Below are 21821 nucleotides of genomic sequence, written 5' to 3' on the forward strand. Positions count from 1 at the left end.
ATTCAGAGAAGCTCACAGCCTTGAGCTAACTTTTAAATAAGCACAAAATCCTTCCAAAATCAAGATAATGCTGTTTTTTACATTATTATCATCAGGCTGCAGATAGCAGGGCCTGATAATGAGCAGTGTTCGGTCAGATTCATGACCCTGCTGGGTTACAGCGGTGACCAACTGACTCACTTAGGCATTGAACTCTTAAGTAAAAGTCCTTGACAACACTATATTGGAGCTGTGAAAACAATTGTGTTTCAGAATGCTTTTAAATGGTAAAAATTCAAATGAAAAGTTACCTTAATGATTAACTTAAATCTTCATTTTAATTTTCTCCCATTTCAAAGTGTCACATTTACAAACAGTAGGCCCCTTACTCCCAGTGGCCAGATGACACTATACCATAAGTATAACTGAAAAATACTGCCATTTTTTTTTTAAATGAGAAAAATATGAAGTGCAGAAAAATGTTCCATATTAAGAACATTGTTGTAGAATATTTTTCTGCACTTTAAATTTCTCCCATAAAAAAAATGATTGTATGTTTGTTTTATATGTGGTGAAAGGTATGTTCTGTGCTGCAAGTACATACAACACAGGCCCTCAGTTACCCATACAAATATATCTCAATCATACGCACACATGTTCATTCATCCCCAAAGACCATGCTCTCACTGACACACATAGCAGCCCTGTCATAGTGCCCTTAATCGACGTATTTTGTTCAAACCATAGTATCTGGCTCTATGGGCATTAGGGTTACAGTCAATGAAGCTTGGTGTCAGGGTGTCTGGTAACAATGCGCACGTTGTTTAGTCTTCAGTAGCTCACAATGATTTTCACTGTTCAGAAGGAGCTTTCACTACAGACAAGGTTGGAGACCCCGCCAATAAACAATCTATAATAAAGAGGACTACTCCAAACATTTTAGGCTGAAACTTCACCCTAGAGAAGCAGAATGATGAAAGGACCATACAATGTAGGTGAATATGCTCAGAACAAATAGAGGGCCAGGACCATGCTGTAGTGATACCTGTTCTGAACTTTTTGAACAGTCATGCATCTAGCTATTCTATGTCAATGTCAAATCTTGAACAGTGCAACCGTGCCTGGCTGCCTAGAGCAGTGGAGGAGTCCACGATCTAGATACTGAGCCACTGTATAGGTACAGGTTTTAGTTAAGCGACATTCCACCAGTAATTTGCCATCTATTTGCTTGCACTTTTAACTACCTACCATAAGACATTATCGGACCAAGGCAGTAGCTACGCAACATGCAGCATTAACTCTATGAGTGAGCTACTCCTGAAGAAAGCAATTTCTTCTCCAATGTAGCACGAACCCTAGGGCTCTACGGACACATGGCCATTAAAAAAGCATGCATAACTGGAAACAATACAGGCTTTGTGTTGTGTCCTATGTAGAAAGACACCAGGAGCCAGGATGTATATTTAAGTCGTCTTTATTAAGTCTTTAGATCAGGTTACATCTATCTTGACTCCAGCCAGCCTAGTGTGGTACCAGCCCCACCAGGAGCAGCCTGCCTAGCTGCTCAGCCCATCTCTAACTGTCAACTTTCATCCCACTCAGACACCCAGGCATTCCGCGCATCACAGGCACACCAACATTCTAAGACCAACTCACACTCTGGCTGAGCAGCTAGAGGTAGCAGGGATAGAGTACATGTTATACTAGTAAGTAGGGTATAACACTTTGCTCACTACTTTCTTATTCTTTGCAGGAGTAGATAAACATTTTTTCCATAGAGGATATTCTAATCAAGTAAGGTGGAGATTAATCAATTTCATATGAGCCAGTAATCTCAACATCAACATTACAACTTATGAACACCAAGTAGATAGATGTGATGTCATGAGGAAAAAGGTCGATGGAGGGGGATAATCATCTAGTATCTAGGCCAGCAGAATTATGGAGCTCTATGTAAGTACCCAGATCAGAGCGCAGAGCAGTTAGATGAAAATACCTCTTAGAAATCTATTCACAGAGGAAAAAGTAGAAAGAAATATAGGTTAAAGACTCATCTTCTTCATTGTCTGCTTGAAGAAAATGGTTCCTGTAGTGATAGCCACCTTTAAAAGTTATTTTTGGCACCAACATTGATGTAGAATGCAAAATAAATGGACTAAAATTGATCCAGCAGGGCCCTCCCAAAATAGTCTCATAGATAAAGATTTCGTGCTGAAGAGCAGTATGAGCTAAGCATGGGGTGCTGCAAAAGTAGGTGGTCTTAAAATAAATGATTTAAGTCATGGCTCGAATAAGAAGGGTACCTAAATAAAAGGGCCCAGAGAGCCTGTTCCTGGAATAATGGTAGAAATACAGGTGACCGTGCAAGCATCAGTGTCCGATTATGCGGAACATGGACAGCATATCCTGCTTGAATCCCTCCAACTTAAAGAAATCAGCTGTGGGGAAGGAGAAATGAACTAAATCCGACAGTTGCAGAATCTGGTAGGCAGGAGGCTGCATTCTCACTGTGAAATGTAAGGGAATTTAAAACTACATCAACACAGTGTACATTTCAAGTTACGATGTCTTTCAATGTTAATTTCTGGTTCTTCCCATCTTGTGTCACCTGGACAAACTCTAGCATCCTGAAGCTTTATTATTAGCACAAGGGTTGTACTCTGCAAATAAAGCTTTCCTCGATAGGAGAAACACTGAACAGCAAGTAAATAATTGTGAAACCTCTAAATAAATGAATTATCATTTTGGTATTTAGCACATTCAGGCTAAATTGCCACTGGAAAACACTTTTTTCAGTCACTTAAGAACAGGCAAAAGAAATATACAAACAATATAGTTAAGTGCAATAAGTTATTAAACTTGTGTGCATAACACACCAGAGCATACATATGTGCAGCATTTGCTTTGACTTTTTACCTTGCAATGTACTATCAATTTGGGCTGTGTAGTGATATTACCAGCTTCATCCAAAATTTCAACCTGGAAGGGGAAAGCTGTTCCATTTTCAATTACCAGCACGTCAGAATCTGGCTTAACTTTCACTTGTCGTGGAGGTCCTGGAAACGAAATGATGCAAAATTAAAATGAAAACAGATCTACTGATTATTTCTTATTTTCTTTCACATCTCATATACTGCTCTTAAATTTGAATTACAGATGTGCATTGGGAGCAGTAGCACAGAAGGAGCTTCCTGGTGGCAGACAAATTACAACCAAGAGATGGAGTAGTTTCTGTCCTGTAACTCCAGTTCTGTAGTAGGGGTATCTCCGATTTAGTCATAATCTAGTGAATAGTCCCGCCCATGTGCGTGGACCCTGGCAATCAAAAATAATCTCTTAAATTGTCAAATCATGCAGAAACTGCAAAGACACTTAAGAGAGAATTTAAAGACAAATAATGCAGCCTATATCCACAGGCTACACTGTCCAGTACTTCAACTAGAAATTCCACCAAACAAAAAACCACACACAACAACGCCTGCCCAGTTTCTTCCATAGAGAAACTTGCCTCTACCAGTAACAGACTCTAGAATGATAGAGAGGAAGGCATGGACAGACAAGGCCCATAGGCTGCCATTATGTGGCTTAAATAGCATACTGTGCCTTTAAGAGAACTTTCCAGAACTTTCTCCCAGTATCCCAGAATGCACAGCAGGTCCCTTTTACTTTCAGTTCTTTTGAAGGCGTAGCACGCCAGACCTGTAGCATTCCTTACATGAATATCTTTCTCCACCGGGGAGGAGGGCGGGCGCTTATGACTATAACAGAGATACCCCTAGTACAGAACTGGAGTTACAGGACAGAAACTACTCCTTCTGTAGTAGGGGATCTCTGTGTATAGTCATAATCTAGTGAATAGAATGGCAAGCCCATCCCCACACCAAAGTGGCGGTGGAGAAAAGAAAATAACACCACTATTGTGCGAACAAATTCCGCAGCGAAGCCTGCCCAACCTGAGCATCTGCCCTGGCATCAGTGTCCAGACAGTAATGCTTAGCAAAGGTATGAACCGACTTCCAAGTGGCCGCTTTGCAGATCTCGGCAATCGGAACATTACGGAGTAAAGCTGTCGTGGCAGCTTTTCTCCTGGTGGAATGAGCCTTAGGTTTACCCCTTAAGGTCTTATTAGCTTTTTGGTAAAACAACTGTATGCAGGACACAATCCACCTAGAGATGGACTGTTTAGAGGTAGCAAGACCCGATCCATAATTGACAAATAATTGGTCTGACCTACGAATATCTTTGGTTTTATCTAGATAAAATTTCAAAACCCTCCTAACATCCAGGGAATGTAGAGACCTTTCCGCTGGAGATGAAGGATTCTGAAAAAACGTAGGCAACGTTATGGTCTGGTTGACATGAAAATCAGAAATAACCTTGGGAAGAAATGTAGGGTGAGTACGCATAACAACCTTAGCAGCATGAAATACAGTATAAGGTTCTTGGCAACACAACGCCTGAATTTCACTCACCCTGCGGGCCGATGTAATGGCCACGAGGAACGCCGCCTTCCAGGACAGGTGCTGCAGCGAAGCCTTATGAATAGGTTCAAAAGGCTCCTTCATCAATCTGGACACCACCACATTCAATTCCCATGAAGGCGAAGGAAGCCTGACAGGAGGGAACACTTTCTTCAAGCCTTCGAAAAAATCTTTGATCACAGGGATCTGGAAGAAGGAAGTCTGTGAAGGGCATTTCCTGTAGGCAGTCAATGCAGCAAGATGAACCTTAATGGAATGCACATTAAGTCCAGACTGCGCCAAATATATAAGGTAAGGAAGGATGACGTCTTCCTTGCACGTCGTCGGGTCATAGTTCATGGACTTGCACCAGATACAGAACCTCTTCCACTTGTAAGCATAGGCAGTCCGAGTGGAAGGCCTCTTAGACTCCTTCAGTATGTCCATACAATCTTCGGGCAGATTCAAATGGCCATATTGCACTATCTCAGGAGCCATGCCGCCAAACTCAAAGACGAGAGGTTGGGGTGCAACATCTGCCCCCTGAACTTCGTGAGAAGGTCCGGCCTGCACGGCAGCCGTATGTGAGGAAGGAGAGACCGGTGAAGCAGGTCCGTGAACCACAACTGTCTGGGCCATTCCGGGGCAATGAGTTTCATCCGAGCCCTGGACCGGGCCAGCTTGATGAGCACCACCGGAATCAGGGGAATGGGTGGAAAAGCATACAGAAAGCTGTTCGACCAGTTGATCCATAACGCATTCCCCAGCGTCCCCTGCTGGTAGTACCTGGAGGCTAAGTCTCGGCATTTGCTGTTTTCGGCGGTGGCAAACAGATCTACGTCTAGAATCCCCCACCTTGCGAAGACTTCTCCTAGTACTTCGTAGTTTATGACCCATTCGTGGTTTTCCTGAAGCAGCCAGTTCTCAGACCCAGAGACTTTGGTTATATAGGACCCTGTCAATCCACGGCATCCTGGACAAGATTACTAAAGAACGTAGAAGTTAAGCTACAAACTGTGCAGAATAGTTTGGTGATTGAATAGATGACATCGGGTGAGAGTAAGATAAGACCATGCCGACACCATCTTCCTAGAAAGATTCCTAACATATGAAACCGATGACCCCGGTTTTATGTGTCCTGAAGAAGGTGTGACCTTATCAACGGTACTAACACCGAAACACGTCGACGCATTGAGATATAGAGAATCCAAGTAAAGCCTAGAAGTCACCAGATATATGTCAAATCTATGAACTCTGGGAATAACAATTGAACTGTTTAAGGCTATTGGATCCCATTAATTGGTAGAAATATCATTCGAACCATCAGATAATAAGGGGTGTTTTATGTGTTTTGTATTTTCTCTAATTGTTAATGATTGTAATGTGAAGTGTATCTACTGTATTAGGTCGTTTTCTTATGAATTGCGTTGATTTAATATCTTTTTATCTGCTATATGTATTTCATTTGAATGTATAAGATGTTTTTATACTGTATTCTTTCAGAATATTTATTTTTTCTGAAATTTTAACTTGAAAAAATCTGATTATATTTTAATAAAGACTGTGATTGTTATATTTTAGTTCTTGGCCTGTTTCCAAAAAGTATATGGATGGATGAAATATGATCAGAGTGGTATTTCCACAGAATCTGTTTTCTATTAGTCAGTCCAGGGATATTCCTTAGACTTGCTTGCTCAGTGCGTCCGCCTGAACATTCTGCACACCTGGCAGATAGGTAGCCGTTATCCTCAGTCCTCTGGCCAGAAGCCAGTGCCAGATCGTCGGCGCCTCCTGTGACAGGATGCGTGATCTCGAACCCCCCTGCTTGTTGAGGTAATACATTGTGGTCATATTGTCCGTCTGTACAAGCAGAAAGTTGGTCTGAAAGGACGGAAGAAAGGCCTTCAGTGCCAAGTGAACAGCTCTGAGTTCCAGGAAATTGATGTGATACGTGGCCTCCATCGGGGACCACGTTCCTTGAATCTGTAAGTCTCCGGAGTGCGCCCCCCAACCGTGGAGCGATGCATCCCTCACGACAGTCTGCGCGGCAATGTCCTTGCGGAAGGGAGCCCCTCTGAGGAGATTCTCCGCTGAACACCACCATTTCAGCGACTGAAGGGCATGCAGAGACAGTTGTATCTTGTCGTCCCAAGATCCTTTCCTCTGATCCCACTGGTCCTCCAAGCACTCCTGCAGCGGTCTCATGTGCAGTCGTGCGTGTGGCGTGAGGAAGATACAAGAAGCCATCGATCCCAGTAGAGAAGACACCGTCCTCACTGTTGTAGATGGAGTTGTCATAAGAGCCTGAGCCTTCCGAAGGAGTGATAATCGTCGCTCCTTCGAAGGAGACACGCTTGCTGACAGCGTATTGATGGAGGCTCGAAGTACTGTATGCATTGGACCGGAGTCGGGACAGACTTGGACATGTTGATGTGCAACCCCAGCTTGTTCAAGAGAATGCACGTCTTCTGGAAGTGTGCTCGAGCTTCTGAGAAGGAGGAGGCCTTGATCAACCAATCGTCCAGGTACGGGTAGATGAACACCTTGTTCTTTCTCAGGTGTGCTGCTACCACCGCCATGCACTTCGAGAAGGTTCTCGGCGCAGACTTTAGTCCGAATGGGAGTACTGTGTATTGATAATGATTGGCACCGACTTGGAATCGCAGGAACTTCCTGTGTTTGTGTACAATGGGCACATGGAAGTACGCATCCTGTAGGTCTATAGCACACAGCCAGTCTCCCTGTTGCAACTGAGGATAAATCTGATGCAACAACAGCATGCGAAACTTTTCTCTGCGAATCCACTTGTTTGCTTGTCGCAAGTCCAGAATGGGCCTGAACTCGTTCTTGTCCTTCTTGCGAACCAGAAAGAACCGTGAGTGCAGACCTCTTCCTCTCTGAGACAGAGGTACTTCTTCTAGCGCCCTTTTCCTCAACAGGATATCGGCCTCCGCTTGAAGCTCGCGCAGCTGAAACAGAGCTGACCGGTGGAATCGCTGGAGGCGGGCTGGTGAACCGAAGACTGTATCCATTGCAAACAATATTCAGCACCCACTTGTCCTGAGTAATTTTTCTCCACTCTGCCAGAAAAAATTGAATGCTTCCCCCTACCGGAGTGGGTAACGGATCCGGGGGAAGTAAGCGCTCAGGGCCTAGACCCGGCCGGGCCTTTGGTCGCTGGAGCCGACTGTTGGCCGCCTCTGCCCTTCGGGCATTTCTGGAACGGCTTACGGAACTGCTGTTGTTGCTGTGATTGTCCCGAAGCTTGGCCACGCCCTCTGCCCTGTCCACCGAACCGCCGTAAGATACTTTGGGTCCTTATTAGTCTTCTTTATAAGGGTATGACCAGCATCAGGTCTCTAATCTTACCCCAATTTGTTCAAACTCTATCTAGCTCCTATGACAAAGCTTGTTAGATGTTTTGTCCTGCTGTTATGGCCTTATGCAGAACACACAAAGGATGTTTTGAGACCAGATGGTTAAAACTTGCACTGAGTAACTTTTGTCGCAGTCTGTCTGCTGCTGCACACTGGATGAGCAAACATCGTCTCAAAATTAAATTCAGAAAAAATTGAGGTCTTGATTGCGGTGCCCCCTCCATCTGGTTAGCCAACTGGTGTTCCTCAAATTTAGAATTCTTACCTCAACTTTCACCTCAGCTTGTACGTTGGGGCCTTATTTAGGGTTTGAGGGACAGCTCTGTAAAAACGTGGCAGCTATTCAGCCTGCCATATTCAACAAGCCACTTGCAATTGTGCATTAGTAATAACACGGTTGGGACATTTGCCACAATTGTGAAGGAGTATCCAGTCTGCCAAACACTAAATATGGCCCACAGACCGTTTTTAACCACGATCTGTGTGTGTGTCTCCCTAAATACATTGAGTTTCTTCTACCTGCTTCTTCAATTTAAGGGTCCTCAGAAGGGGCCTTTCTTCTTTACACCTTTAGTTACTTACTTTTCTGTGATCCGGGTGACACATCTCAACTAGTGTAACACTATCTCTGGTCTTTCTCTATATCAGATTAACTTCAGACTGTGCAGAATGCTTTTGCACTGCCTCTACTAGAGCTCTCAAGGACAATTAATTCGCCGGCATTTGAAACATTTTAATTGCTCAAGCATGTTACTTCGTATTTACCATAAAGACCTCAGTGTGAGGATTATGAAATCCTTCAGGAAAATTTTTTTCTTAGCATCTTCCCAGAACCTTTTGTCTGGTTTCTACTCGACACACAGTGGCAGACTTACTATTTCTTGGTTGAGAACTGGAACTCTCTTTCATATTCCCTACAAACAAACTCCAAACCTTTAGAAAGCTATTAATAATCTGCCTTTCTTGAGCAATGGTATTTCATGTAATTTCTTACTCACCGTAGTTTCCAAATTTTCTCAAACACTGCTACCTCTAATATCCATGCGTCCCCTTATGGAGTACCCCAGGGCTCGATACTTAGCCTTTTTCTATTCAACCTAATTGTAACACCTCTGGCCCACATTGCGGAACAAGAAGGTCTTAGTCTGTTCACATATGCCGATGACTCTCAGATCGCCTTTTCCCTATCTCATTCGGACCAAGTCTCCACCTCCCTCCCCCAGTCAGGTCTAAAGAAAATATCAAACTGGATGAACGAAAATCTGCTCAAACTGAATGGAGGGAAAGCCGAAGTTCTAGTTCTCGGTCATAAGCAAGACCTTTGGAGTTCTAGGCATTGGCCATCAGAGATGGGTGCCCTACCTCTCCCATCTGACCATGTGCGTAACCTGGGGGTTACCATAGACAATGGTCTAACTATGCAGTATCAAGTAAATAAGGTGGCAGCCATCTGCTTTACCATTCTGTGTTGGCTAAAGAAAATTATTTGGATGCTGCCGCACGATACCCAGAAGTCTGTGGTCAATGCCCTAATAACCTCTTGGTTGGACTATGGCAATGTCCTTTACCTAGGGGCAACTAAGGCAGTAACAAGACGCCTACCGCTTGTTCAAAATGCCGCTGCAAGACTGCTATGTAAAAGTCACAGAACTGATCACATTACGGGGCACCTCCGTGACTTACACTGGCTTAGAGTGGCGAGTCGGGTCAAATTTAAAACCCTGAGTTACATGCATAAAATAAAGTGGGGTATTGCCCCCCCGCTACCTGCAATCCCTTGTCCACACCTACACTCCTGCACGCTGCCTCCGATCCTCATCTCATGGGTTTTTCAGCGTACCCAAATACAGACTCGCTAGAATGGGTGGTAGGTCCTTTTCTTTTTCGGGCCCTAAACTTTGGAATTCTCTCCCCCTAAACATCCGTACTGAGACCAGCTATGTCAGTTTTCGCAGAGCTATCAAGACCTGGCTGTTCATTCAATAATTCTCCAGTACGTAGGAATCCTTTCAGTCCAATAGCTCACTGTTTTTTCTTAGCGCCGGGAAACCCATTGGGTAGCTGTCGCGCTCTATAAGCTCAATAAATAAATAAATAAATAAATAAATAAATGTAATGGTCAGTCATGTGTACTACTAGGACATCATTGCAGGTATCTGCGCTCACCACAAATCCGATAATCACAAAATACATGGCTCAAGGCAACCAGTTTAGGAGAACTGTAGTTATCAATGGAAAACTGTAGTGCTCCTGACCAGATGTAAAAAGGTGGGGGGGAAGGATACTTAACAGCATTGTTATTCTCAATCCAGATTATAATAAGAAATAGTGGAAGGCAGACTCACATCCTTTGCAGATGGTGAGTAATCTTAAATAGGTATCAGAATGCAAGACTGTAAAGGCAGCAAGTTTTCAGGGTGAGCACACCTTCAGCTAAAACCTGGTTTCCCACACACCTTTTTCCATACCCTGGCATACGTGGGTTTCTTCCAGAAGTGAACATTACAAGAGGGGCGCCAATGGGAAGGGATAGCTTCACTCCCCTTTGTAAATATGCAAGGTAGTAAAGAGTATACCACTTGTGTCACTTCTCTGTGTAACCTTGCCCAGGAGAGACCAGCGTGATCCCATATTGCAATAACTGACTTGAATCACCATACTGAGATTAGGAATCATACCTGACATATCAGTACAACTGATGTCTCGGGAGCCGCAATGTGTTTCGTCGTTGATAAGCGTTTAGCTCCTGATTGTTAAAAGCACCCTCTCTAGTTTTTTATTTCTGAATCCAGCTACAGCAAATTGTCAAGACAGACATCTTTTCTTCGAGTGCTAGGACAGTCGATGGTTACTGGATAGTATTCATGGTGGGTACTATATAATAGCAGAGGTGCCTCAGATACTAATTTCCAAGGGTACATAAGTCGACCACTAAGGGCAAATTCCAGGGGGTGCTACAAGATTTACAGCTCACACACCCAGTTTGACATAGTAATTTCACTTAGATTATATGCACACTCTGTGATATTACATTGAGTAAGAATTGCCTTTTCTTTACCATGTAGTAAATAAGAACATTTTGAGTTAATTACAACAAGAAACAAAAGGTTGTGGGAACTTACCGATTGCTGTTTTGCTTTGGAAAGGTTAGTAGCCCCATTGGCTAACACATGGTTACCGTCTGGCACCCCAGCCTGGCTAATCTCTGAATGATACTACCTAACAGGGTCATGTAAGGTATCAAATTGTGGATTGAAAACAGACTTAAGGCCCAGGTTGAATTACTAGTCACTATTAAAGCAAGCAACTTTTAGAATGTTGCGACTGTACTCCAGCTAGTCCAGTGACCTCACAAAGGCCCTGGAACTCTGACAGCTTCCTGTCTGCGTGGGCAGACATGTGAATTGTGGTAAAGGAAGTACAAGAGTCCACTGTAGATATAGGTTCCTTTATTGTATGTTCCTTCCAAGATATTAAAGTACAGAAGTAGATGAGTAGAATAGGAGAACCCCACCAGGAGCTAGCTCTCATCAGCTCAGCCTGAGTAGATCAACTGACCGTTAAGAGCCAGAGAGTCACCCCAGGCATTCTATGATGTCATCAACATTCCAATCAGTAGAGCACCACAGAGAAGTAGTTTACTACACATCCTCTCTCCTTAGTGAATGAGGAAAGAAAGAAGAAAACACAGACCAAGATACCTCAAGTGTGACATTTGCATAAAAGTACAAAAGTTAAGTACGCAAATAAATAAAGTACAACAAGTACTGCAAGAGGTATGATTAGCATGAATAGAAATACTATAATCATAAGTATGAGCAAAAGTAGAACAACATGCTAAATTCTAGATAAAATGAAACTACTAAATGCTACTATATGCCACATCCCCTTCCCTTAGAGTAAAAACATGGCATGAATAAAAAGCAAAGTAGCAAAGAAAAATGGTCACGCTGCCAACTGGGTACACAAGAGAGAACACCCCCTGAAAAAAAAAAAAAGGCAAGCGTAGACACAGACCCTATACAAGCTCCCCTAACAAAACAAACTGACAGAGAAAAATAAAAACTCCTCACCCAAAGTCCCACCAACATGAAACCCTTGGCCACGAATCTCAGGCAGGTAGACTTTGACAGAAGCAGAGTGTCAAAAAGAAACGATGTTGAACAATCTCCACCAAAATAGGGAAGACAGGGTACTAAAACTTAAAAATCACAACCTGGAAATAGGGCATTGACTACCGACAAATCAACAACCTCCCCTCAAAAGGGTTCACCGCAGGTAGAGAACCTGAGACATGGGGCATGGGCTAAACGCACACATCACTACCACAAAAAAAAAACTAAAAGAAATGGGCTTTGACTACCCACAGACACAACCTCCCCTATGTAGGGTACACCGCAGGACAAAACCTGGGAACAAAATGGGGCATGGACTACCCACACAGACCACTTCCCCGTAGGGTACACCACAGGACAATACCTGGGAACCAAAATGGGGCATGGACTACCCACACAGACCACTACCACAGAAAACAAATAGAAATGGCATTGACTACCCACCCAAACACACAACCTCCCCTAAGTAGGGTACACCGCAGGACTATATTCCTGGGAACAAATGGGGCATGGACTACCACGAAACATATGACGCAAACTCAAGAAACCGAAAAGGGGCATGACTACCCACACACACACCACTAAGCACACATTTGAGAAAACAAACCTTAAAAAACTGGATGAGAATTGACTACTCAACAAGATCCAACAAGCACATGACCAAACACACCATACAGAATTAAAATTAGAGCAAGAGAAATCTGCAACACACCATACCAGACCACCACAAAATAAAGCTGCATTGAAAAATGTGGAATGGTAAATTAGCTGCAAGAAACAAATAAATAAATAAGTAACACATTGCTCCGGTGAGCGATCTCTCACCCGAGTTCCACGAAACAAATAAATAAATAAATAACACATTGCTCCGGTGAGCGATCTCTCACCCGAGTTCCTGCAAGCAGCTCCAACTGAAAGTGGCAGACCTCGAAGGCGCAGAAGATGCGAGGCAAAAGCTGAACAAAGTCACACAAGTGAAAAATTCCTGACCATGCACAGAAGAAATAAGTTCTGCAAGTGCGGCTTTTTACTGGAACCATCACGGGACTGGTGAAGGCTTGAGACGATCCAAAAGCACAGCTGTAGGCTTGAGACGATCCAAAAACACTGTTGCTCGTAAGCATGCTCCGCTTGACTGACACTGTTGCTTGTAAATATGCTCCGCTTGACTGACACTGTTGCTTGTAAGTAAGCTCCGCTTATGGTCAAAGGACGTGCTGACGCGGGTCACTCTGTGGAGCGGTATGCAAGAAAAACAGAAACATCACAGGAGCGCAGGGATTGGAGAGAGTTCAACGCGTCATGAAGGAAACAAACGGCAGACCTCAGACACAGGAAACTGAGCAAGCTGTTGTCCTGGCAACCAAACATAAACAAAATGGCCGCCACGTCAGTCATAGAGACGTAAGGAGCGTGAGGGATGTCTCTCCAAGGAAGGCGTCACAGGAGCAAAGAATGCAGCTTCACCAATAACCCAAAGCATTCTAGAGACGTTATCAGATGGACAGCAGGCAGGAAGCAGAGAAGATCGCCTGTGACCAACGGCCGATGATGGAGACAGCACGAGACAGGTGCGCATGAGAAGAGTAGCGGTTGAACTGCCATTTAGCACAAGTACCTTAAGTTTACAAAGTGCCTCCCCATTCGCCGGCAAAATAGCGTGTGCGCCCAGCCTCCTCAAACACACACATCGGCTCACCTTAAATGACGACTACTCCTCCAAAATTAATGTTCAGATCATCCACTTGTTGAACAGTGGAAAACAAGACGTTGGGCTAAAAATGATCAAATGACAGAAAGCGCTGGGGTGTAGAGGCACCAAAACACTGAGAAAATAGTCCAGAAAATCGCCGTAGAAATGCCAAAGTGACAACTTTAAAAACGCTTGTTTCTGGCTCCAACCACTCGAACACAGCTCTCACTTGACCGAGGAAGACGCTGGCAAACTGTTTTCTTCCAATCAGACTTGCAGACAGTGAGACCAAACAAGTTGCTAAAACAGCAGAACAAATCCCACGCAGATTGCCAGGAGACATCAAATAAAGATAACGAAAATAAGTACATGCCCAGGGTGCAGGCTGTCTAGATGAAACACGACACTGGTGGGGTCAGCTGGGCATTACCTTTCGGTATAAGTACTTTCCCACAATCCTTGATGTCTTGTTCTTTTCTTTGTAGTTGCTTAATTCCTTGTAGATAACTGCACGCGTAGATAAATCCAGTTCAAAACATCGCCAAACTGTGGTAAAGGAAGTACAAGAGTCCACTGTAGATATAGGTTCCTTTATTGTATGTTCCTTCCAAGATATTAAAGTACAGAAGTAGATAAGTAGAATAGGAGAACCCCACCAGGAGCTAGCTCTCATCAGCTCAGCCTGAGTAGATCAACTGACCGTTAAGAGCCAGAGAGTCACCCCAGGCATTCTATGATGTCATCAACATTCCAATCAGTAGAGCACCACAGAGAAGTAGTTTACTACACGAATGACTCCCCAGCCCAGGAACAAAGGCAGTTGCTGCAGAGCAAGGTGTGACCTCCTCTCGCATGGCGGCAACTCAGGGTGTTAGCCCAACAGACGAGCTTCAATGGTGAAGCCCCCTTGAAAGGGCCGACTGCAACAACACCCCTGGGAAGGATGCCTGTTGTAAATAGATTAAGTAGGCAGCAGGACACGTCTTCAGTTTATTAAGATGGATTTATTAAGTTACATAGAATAAGACAGCAGAGCAATAAAACCTCACAGCTGACCAGACCAACTGCCAAGGCTGGAATCTCACACACCAGATAGAACACTACTAGATTAGAAGATAGAAACACTAAGAAAGGACACCAAGAAGCTATATTGAACCAAGTAAGAATTTACAACAATGCCTTTTATTCCTGCAGAAAATTCATTAGGAGACAGAGGGAAAGCCCGTCCCCAAATCGGTTTTCTCGTGGGCATATAGCCCACTGGTAGCTACACCTCCAGGTTGGGCTACCGGGCTTTTGACGTCTAGGGAAGGGTTGTGCCATTTCGAAAGGAACAAGAATGGGGCACTCTGGGATAGTCAGATGCCATACACTGAAGGAAACATCACTAGGAAGAAGGGGACACAGTAGCCCATTGGCTAGTGACTCTGTGTCCCCCTCCGAGCTCTTATCTGTGATGAATGTGGCAGCCCTGGCACCCTAAACCCTCAGATCATGCTGGAATCGAAGAAAGGGCTTAAGGACTAACCTGCTGCCCTTGAAACTGCATAAGGAGAGGTTGCATTGTCAGAAGGACTGCACCTGATGCACTGTGAGATAGCGAAGCTTTGACTGTGCCTGCGGATCCTGGGTCTTGGAAAAGTTGATATCCAGCCCCCAACCTACAGCAGTGATTCCAAGGATCGTTCGGTTGATCCCCTGGAATCAGTTTCAGGGCCACAAGAACTGAACAGCCCCAACCGTTCCTTTGCCAAGCCTTATGGCTCACAGCAGAGCTACCCAGGGTTGACAGTCTTGCAATCTTAAGAAAACAAGACTGATTAGTACCAAAAATATATTTGCAAGTGTACTCAACAATGAGGCCCCACAGCCATATCATTTAGTACACTCAAATCCTCACAGCTGTGTTTCATAGACACATATGGACAACGCTAACATTTGTCCCGTAATGATAAAAAAATGTTTTAAATGTGGAAATACAGGAGATTTTACTAAGGTGTGCAGAGGGAAAGAAAATGCTAGTTGTTCTAGCTTTCAAAGTTGACAATTGGCATCTTTATCAACTGTGCAGTTGAATGTTTAAGAAGGTCATTTTAAGTGTTCCAAGTGGCATACATAAACAACAGAGTGATGGACTTTTTTGTGGTTCATGTTGGGAAAACTAAGATTACTCTGCCAAACAGAAACCTCAATTTTTAACAGTCAGGAATTCTTGTGTGAGGTGATAATGAATACAAGAACTGTAGGAGTAGGCATGTTCTACATGCTGCTCAGCCAGTGTGGGTGTGGTGTGGAATGATGGTGTGGATGATGAGGTGGAATGTTGGTTGAGTGGAGTTTGTCAGTTGGGAGAATGGGCTGAGCAGCAGGAAGGTTGCTCCTGGTGGGGCTCACTGTATCTTTATCCTGAACCTACTATCTGAATAAATACCATCTGAAGCATACCATGGAACTGGACCATGTCTTCATTACAACATTTTGGTGACTTTTCTGGTAAGAATTTCATGCGTGCTACTTGTTTGGACTGTAACTTTCAAGTGTGATGTAACTGGAATTCATCTAAGCAATCTTGTAGAAGCTGGCAGCCCTGAGCCCAACCAGTGACCAATAGACCGGTCAGCCCCAACGTGGGCTTGCCAGTTCCTGTTGGACTTTCCCTCTTCCTGCCTGCTTTAACTTGGAACAGGTGTCTGTGTCCTGCTGTCTTGGGAGAGTGTCTCCATCAAGAGGAGTTCCCCAGAGGACCATCTAGTATGGGCTTTCTCCTCTCTCTTTGTGGGAAGTATATTTGGGATGCTGCCGCTTGTAGAGGAGTCCCTGTCCTGAAGAGTGCCCAGCTCAAGACCCAGTGTGGATTTGCTACTGTATCTGGCAAAGGAAGTCCTCGCTTTCCTCCCGTGTTGGTCTGAGGTGCCCCTTTGTTCGTGCCTTGTGGAGGAAAGTCTAGCGGGACATGAAAAACAGCTGGAAAGTGGAGTCCTCGAATGAAAAACGGCTAGGAATTTGTGTCCTCACAGCTTGTGTGAAGTTGAACCACTTGGAAGTGCTTCAGGAGGAGCCTCCGTTGTTTGTGCCTTGTTGTGGTTCATCGAGTGTGGGGTCTGTCTCTGCCTTTTGGTAGTGCGTCTTGGCTCAAGTGCCCCAATCTCCATGTCAGTGGAATGCTTGAGCAGTCCACGGAGTCCGCTTCACAGGGTGTTCCCTCCTGCCTTTGTGTTTCCTGAACTCAGCTGTTTTACATGGTTTTGTTGCAATGTTTAGTACTGTCTTTACCCTCATTCGAGGCGCCTGGAAAAAAAACAACGGTTGGAATCAGTTGACTTCAACTGCCGTCTGGGTTCCCTTGCACGAGCCCTGCCTTCAGCTTGCGCAGTGTCCTACAGCTTCCACTCTGTGCTGCATGGACGTGCCAGGAGCCACATCGTTCCCTCATTTACGGCAGAATGCAAGTTTCTCGCCACTAAAAGACATTCTTCTATGTCATCAGTATCAGTATTTGGAAAGATGCGGAGGAGAGTCTCAAAACAAGCAGCGTTGTCAACGTCTAACGGTGCACTGTTTTCCACTGCTTATGATGTGTTGTGTTTCTAGGTCGTACCTGCGCACCTTTTTCATATGGATAAGCTGGTGAGGTGTTGGGTTTTCACTCAAGACTTTCGAGACATTGGAGTTTGCTTAGTTCCTGGTGTCAATGCTCTTAGGGCAACGTAATTTCGTTAATTTTTGTGATTGCTTCATCTCTCTTTGCATTCTTATAACTTTTAAGTTGTGGTCTTGGGTTGGTTATGGGTTGGCTCAGTACCATCGTCACAGGTGACATTGTCGCTATTGCTCTGGGTTTGAGGGAGAACCACTCAAATTCTGATATTTTGTTCCCTTTGACTTTGTTTTTCTTTATGTCTGTTTATACTGAGTATGTGTGTGACTTGACTTTTGCACGATTTCACTCTGTTTTATCCCCTGATAGTTGTAGTGAGAGTATATCACCTCTCACCTTTGGGAGGGGGGTGAGAAGGCTCATTGTTGCAGAGCCTCTCTGTACTACCACTATTTTTGTGGTTGTGGGTGACATTGGTGCGTCACCTTTGTGGGCAATGTTTTGTTGTTGACCCCTTGTTGTTGTTGTGGGAGTGTGTGTATCTCTCCCTATTGGGGGGGCGGGTGGGGGGGAGGGGGTGTTTGAGAAGGCTCTTTGTGTCAGAGCCTCTCTGGCCTACCTCTATTTTTGTGGTTGTGGGTTGGCTTAGTTATGTCCCCCTTGTGGGCCTTGGTCAGAGTTGACTGTTTCTTAGTCACTCGTGTCTACCACCTTTGTGCGGTTGGTTGGTGAAGTTCACTTCATCTTTAGCTTTGTGTTTTCGTTGAGCATTTTCTGTGTTTGTCCTCTCTTTCCTTCCTTCTTTTTAAACTCGGGTGTTTTTGTCCTAGTTGAGCATGTGTGTCCTGTGGTGTGTTTTCTTCTGCACCGTTGTGTTTTTTTCCCCTTTGTTGTCACGTTAATTTTCAGCCTGGCCAGCTGGTATGTTTGTGACTCAGAGGTTGGTTGGTTGTGTGTGGTGTAGTAGTTTTCAAGTTTGTTTTGGTTTTGCTTCGTGAGGTGAGAGTGGATGTGTGTAACAGTTGTCTTTCTGCCTATAGATTGATTTACCTGTCCAGTTTGTTATTTTCTTCTTTGTAGGTACGTGGGCATTGTTGCTTTGCCTTATGTTGACATTCATGCAAATTGCTATTTTCTCCTGTGCTTTCCTGGATGTTAACTTGTAAGCCCATTGTACTGTGTTTTCCCTGCTTGTTTTCCCTCAACCATTTCTGCAATGGTACCTTTTTAGATTTATGCGCATGGTATTTTCTCTTTGATGTGCTTTTCACTAGGATCATTGTGTTTTGTTTAATATGAGGAAGGGAGCAGTGTACCTGATGCCCAGCCAGTGTGAGTTTGGTGCAGAATGTTGGTGTGGATGATGCGGTGGAATGTTGGTTGCGTGGAGTTTGTCAGTTGGGAGAATGGGCTGAGCAGCAGGAAGGTTGCTCCTGGTGGCGCTCACTGTATCTTGAACCTACTATCTGAATAAATACCATCTTAAGCCTACCATGGAACAGGACCATGGCTTCATTACAACAAAGCACAGTTAGGTTTTTGTCTAAATTTGTTTATTGTTGTTTCTCATTTTATAGTACACATCCGTTCAGTAGTTATATAACAATGCAAGGGTTCTTGTCCCTCTTCCTTTTTTTTCTTCCCTTGTTACATCAAAAGGTTGTCTGAGCGGTCATACATAACAGTATGTAACCATGAAATCAAAATTCTTTAAAAAAAAATTTTTTAACTGTTTGGAATATAACATTGATGCAACAGGGTGAACAATACATTTATCTCCTCTCATGCAATGAACTGAAGGTATTTATAATGGGCATCGTTTCCGAACTATGCTTCCTTGACTGTCTTGCTATTGGTCTACGCGCATTCGCATTGGACATAGCTGTACTGGTGAACAGGTGCATGCCTCTGCCAGTCTGCCCACTATCTGATGAATGAGTGTTCTGTAATATATTGATGGACCTGGGTGTATGTCGACAGGGGGGTATATAGCTCAGTCACGCAGCGTGCAGTGCTGTGGCTGTATCTTATGTGCTAGCTCATCATGCACTTTCCGTCTGAGACTCTGGATGTTAGTTTGTCATTTACTCAGACATAGTTCCAGAGTCCTCAGAGGCATTCTGCCATAGGGCGCAAAGTCTGTCAGTTTTGCTTCCCACTCCGCCACCATCGGCTGCCTCCTAATGCCTATCACTTCCTCTCGCCGCAATGCCAGGCTCTCCGCCTGTGCCCAGCATAGTAGCCACCGGTACCAGGATTTCGTAGAGGGGGGCTCCGAGGATTTCCACCATCTTGTAAGGAGGCGCTTGGCTACTATTGGTCCTAGGTCAATGTAACGAACGTCACCTTGTGACTACTAGGCCACTTGTATAGCCCCAAGATACACACCCCTCACGACCAGGTAAGCGAGGAGTAGGTACCGTTTTTGTCAGAGTGGATGGAAAAGAACTGCAACATTTATTTCTAGAACACTAAGAGGTACATATGATAAATATAGCACTTCTGAAAGAGAACCATTAGCATTTTTATCTGCTATCAACCGATTGAAAACATATCTGGAGTATAAAATTTAAATTGTATAAGCCATTTCAATATTTAATGGAAAAAGGGTGTTGGAAAACCTCCTATCAGTTATCATATTGATTTCTTCTTACAAATATTTGATTTTGAAATTGAATGCAATCTGAGTAACAAACATCCGGTCTCTGTAGGGTACCACTCGATATGCGGGAAATGAAAATAACAAATGAATGTTATCTAGCAAATGTGTAATTGTTACAATTAATGCAGTTAAAGAGTATGCCAATGTTATTACAGCTGAAGAATAGATGGAAGAATGTCACAAGGATAAACAATATCCAGATATGTGTGAGGTCACACAAAGAAGGAATTGGAAGGTTGAGAAACAGGTTAGGAGTTTTGAGAAACTTTCACCAAGTATTTTCAGAGTCAAGTGTGGAATCTGGCATTATTTTGAAAGGTAGTTTGTTCGTACCACCCAATACTTTTAAGAACAAGTTAATAAGAAGACCATGAAGGATATTTAGGCATCACAGCTACCAAGATAATTCTTAGAAACCACTAATGGTGGTTGGAAATGGATCATGTGGTAGTGAAATATATCAGTACATGTTGTGAGTGTTTGTTATATGACAAACATTGGCAAGTTAAAAAAACCTCATTAAATAAGGTCATTATACCGGAGATACAAGGTGATAAATTGCTAATGATTTTTCAGGTCCCTCCAGATGTTTTAAGTGTAACAAAGTTATATAATTATTGTTATTGATTACATCTTAAATTGGAGTAACTACAGGAGTGTAAAAGAAATAACTACTGAGGTTTAAAAGTGTGTTCGTATTAGAAGGGGTACCTACAATTTAAATGGAGTACAAACCTTTGGCAAAGAGTCAAGCATAATCACACAGTCGCTTTGTATTCACTGCAATCTACTGAACTGGTAGAATGGGCCAATAGGTTTATAAGAAGGTGTCCAAACCACGATTGACACCAATCAGGTAATTGAGGAGTACCTGCAAAGCAAAATTTGGGCTTATCTCAATGCTACACATTCTTGAACTCTCATTACTCACTTTGAATTGTTATGGGACAAAAGTGCTTATAGTAAAATGTTTCTGCCTTGCATGGTTGAGAAATGCAGGTTACAAAGAGCAGATAAGAAAATTGTTACAGCAAATGTTCACCAAAACAAGCAAGCAAAATATGAGGAAAATGATGACAAGAAGTTTCACACTAAGCTTAAACAAATCCAAAAGTTGATAGGTTATAATGAAGAAACCAGATTTAATAGTCAAAGGATAGCTTAAATGTGATGCCCCTCAATAAGGATTAAAAATGGGGAATTAATCTTAAATCATAGCATATGAATGAAGATACTGATTTTTGAGGGACTGCATGTCCCAGGCTGCTCCAGGGCAGGACGTAGCCCCATCGCGCCTGTGCTGCATTGAGGAGAGCGCCATATAGCGCATTTGGAAGCCCTGCATTATGGGATACCAGCACTGACTTTGTGAGAGACTGCATGACCCAGACAGCTCCAGGGCAGGACCCGTCCCCGCCACACCTGTCGTGCATCGAGGGGAGCACTATAAAGCTTATTTGGAAGCCCTGCAGTGATGGGACACACCCTAGCAAAGCCCAGGCCAAGGGATAGCAGTCCACGCCCGGAGAAGACCAGTCTGGGCCACCCCCTTTCATCTGCTTTCAAGATACTTTTAAACTATTACCATTTCCCCCGCAACATTTCGTTACTATGGGAAAGCGTAAAACCCAGTCATACCTCCGGGGGCCCCAGGGTCTACACTCGATGGGTTCCTAAAAGGATAGTTGAAGCTGCTGCCAAGGAAATTAAACACGTGGAGTGCTGCATATCACTTTCTTCCCCTCACCACCTCTCTTAAGTTCTGCATCACCTTTAATGGAAGCTAAAAGTCTGAGCCAGAGCATCAAAATTATATTTCCACCTGCAGAGCAGGGTCTGGCCCATTAACACTCTCAGAGCCAGCAGCTACAAATGCCTTGTTGATGACAGCACCTCCAGTGGAAGGGATCACACCTCAAAAAAATGGTCCCGATATT

General features: G+C 43.9%; 1 protein-coding gene across 1 annotated transcript in view; it reads right to left on the reverse strand.

Annotated features, from left to right (window-relative positions):
- Positions 1-21821, reverse strand: part of SMCHD1 (structural maintenance of chromosomes flexible hinge domain containing 1) — a 2274803-nt gene that overhangs the window by 1410878 nt on the left and 842104 nt on the right. The window contains exon 23 of the mRNA XM_086965602.1: positions 2896-3035. Coding sequence (XP_086821728.1) covers positions 2896-3035 — 140 coding nt within the window. The remainder of the gene's footprint in view (positions 1-2895; positions 3036-21821) is intronic.

Source organism: Lissotriton vulgaris, chromosome 4_1 (assembly GCF_964263255.1).
Source record: "Lissotriton vulgaris chromosome 4_1, aLisVul1.2, whole genome shotgun sequence".
Classification (NCBI taxonomy): Eukaryota; Metazoa; Chordata; class Amphibia; order Caudata; family Salamandridae; genus Lissotriton; species Lissotriton vulgaris.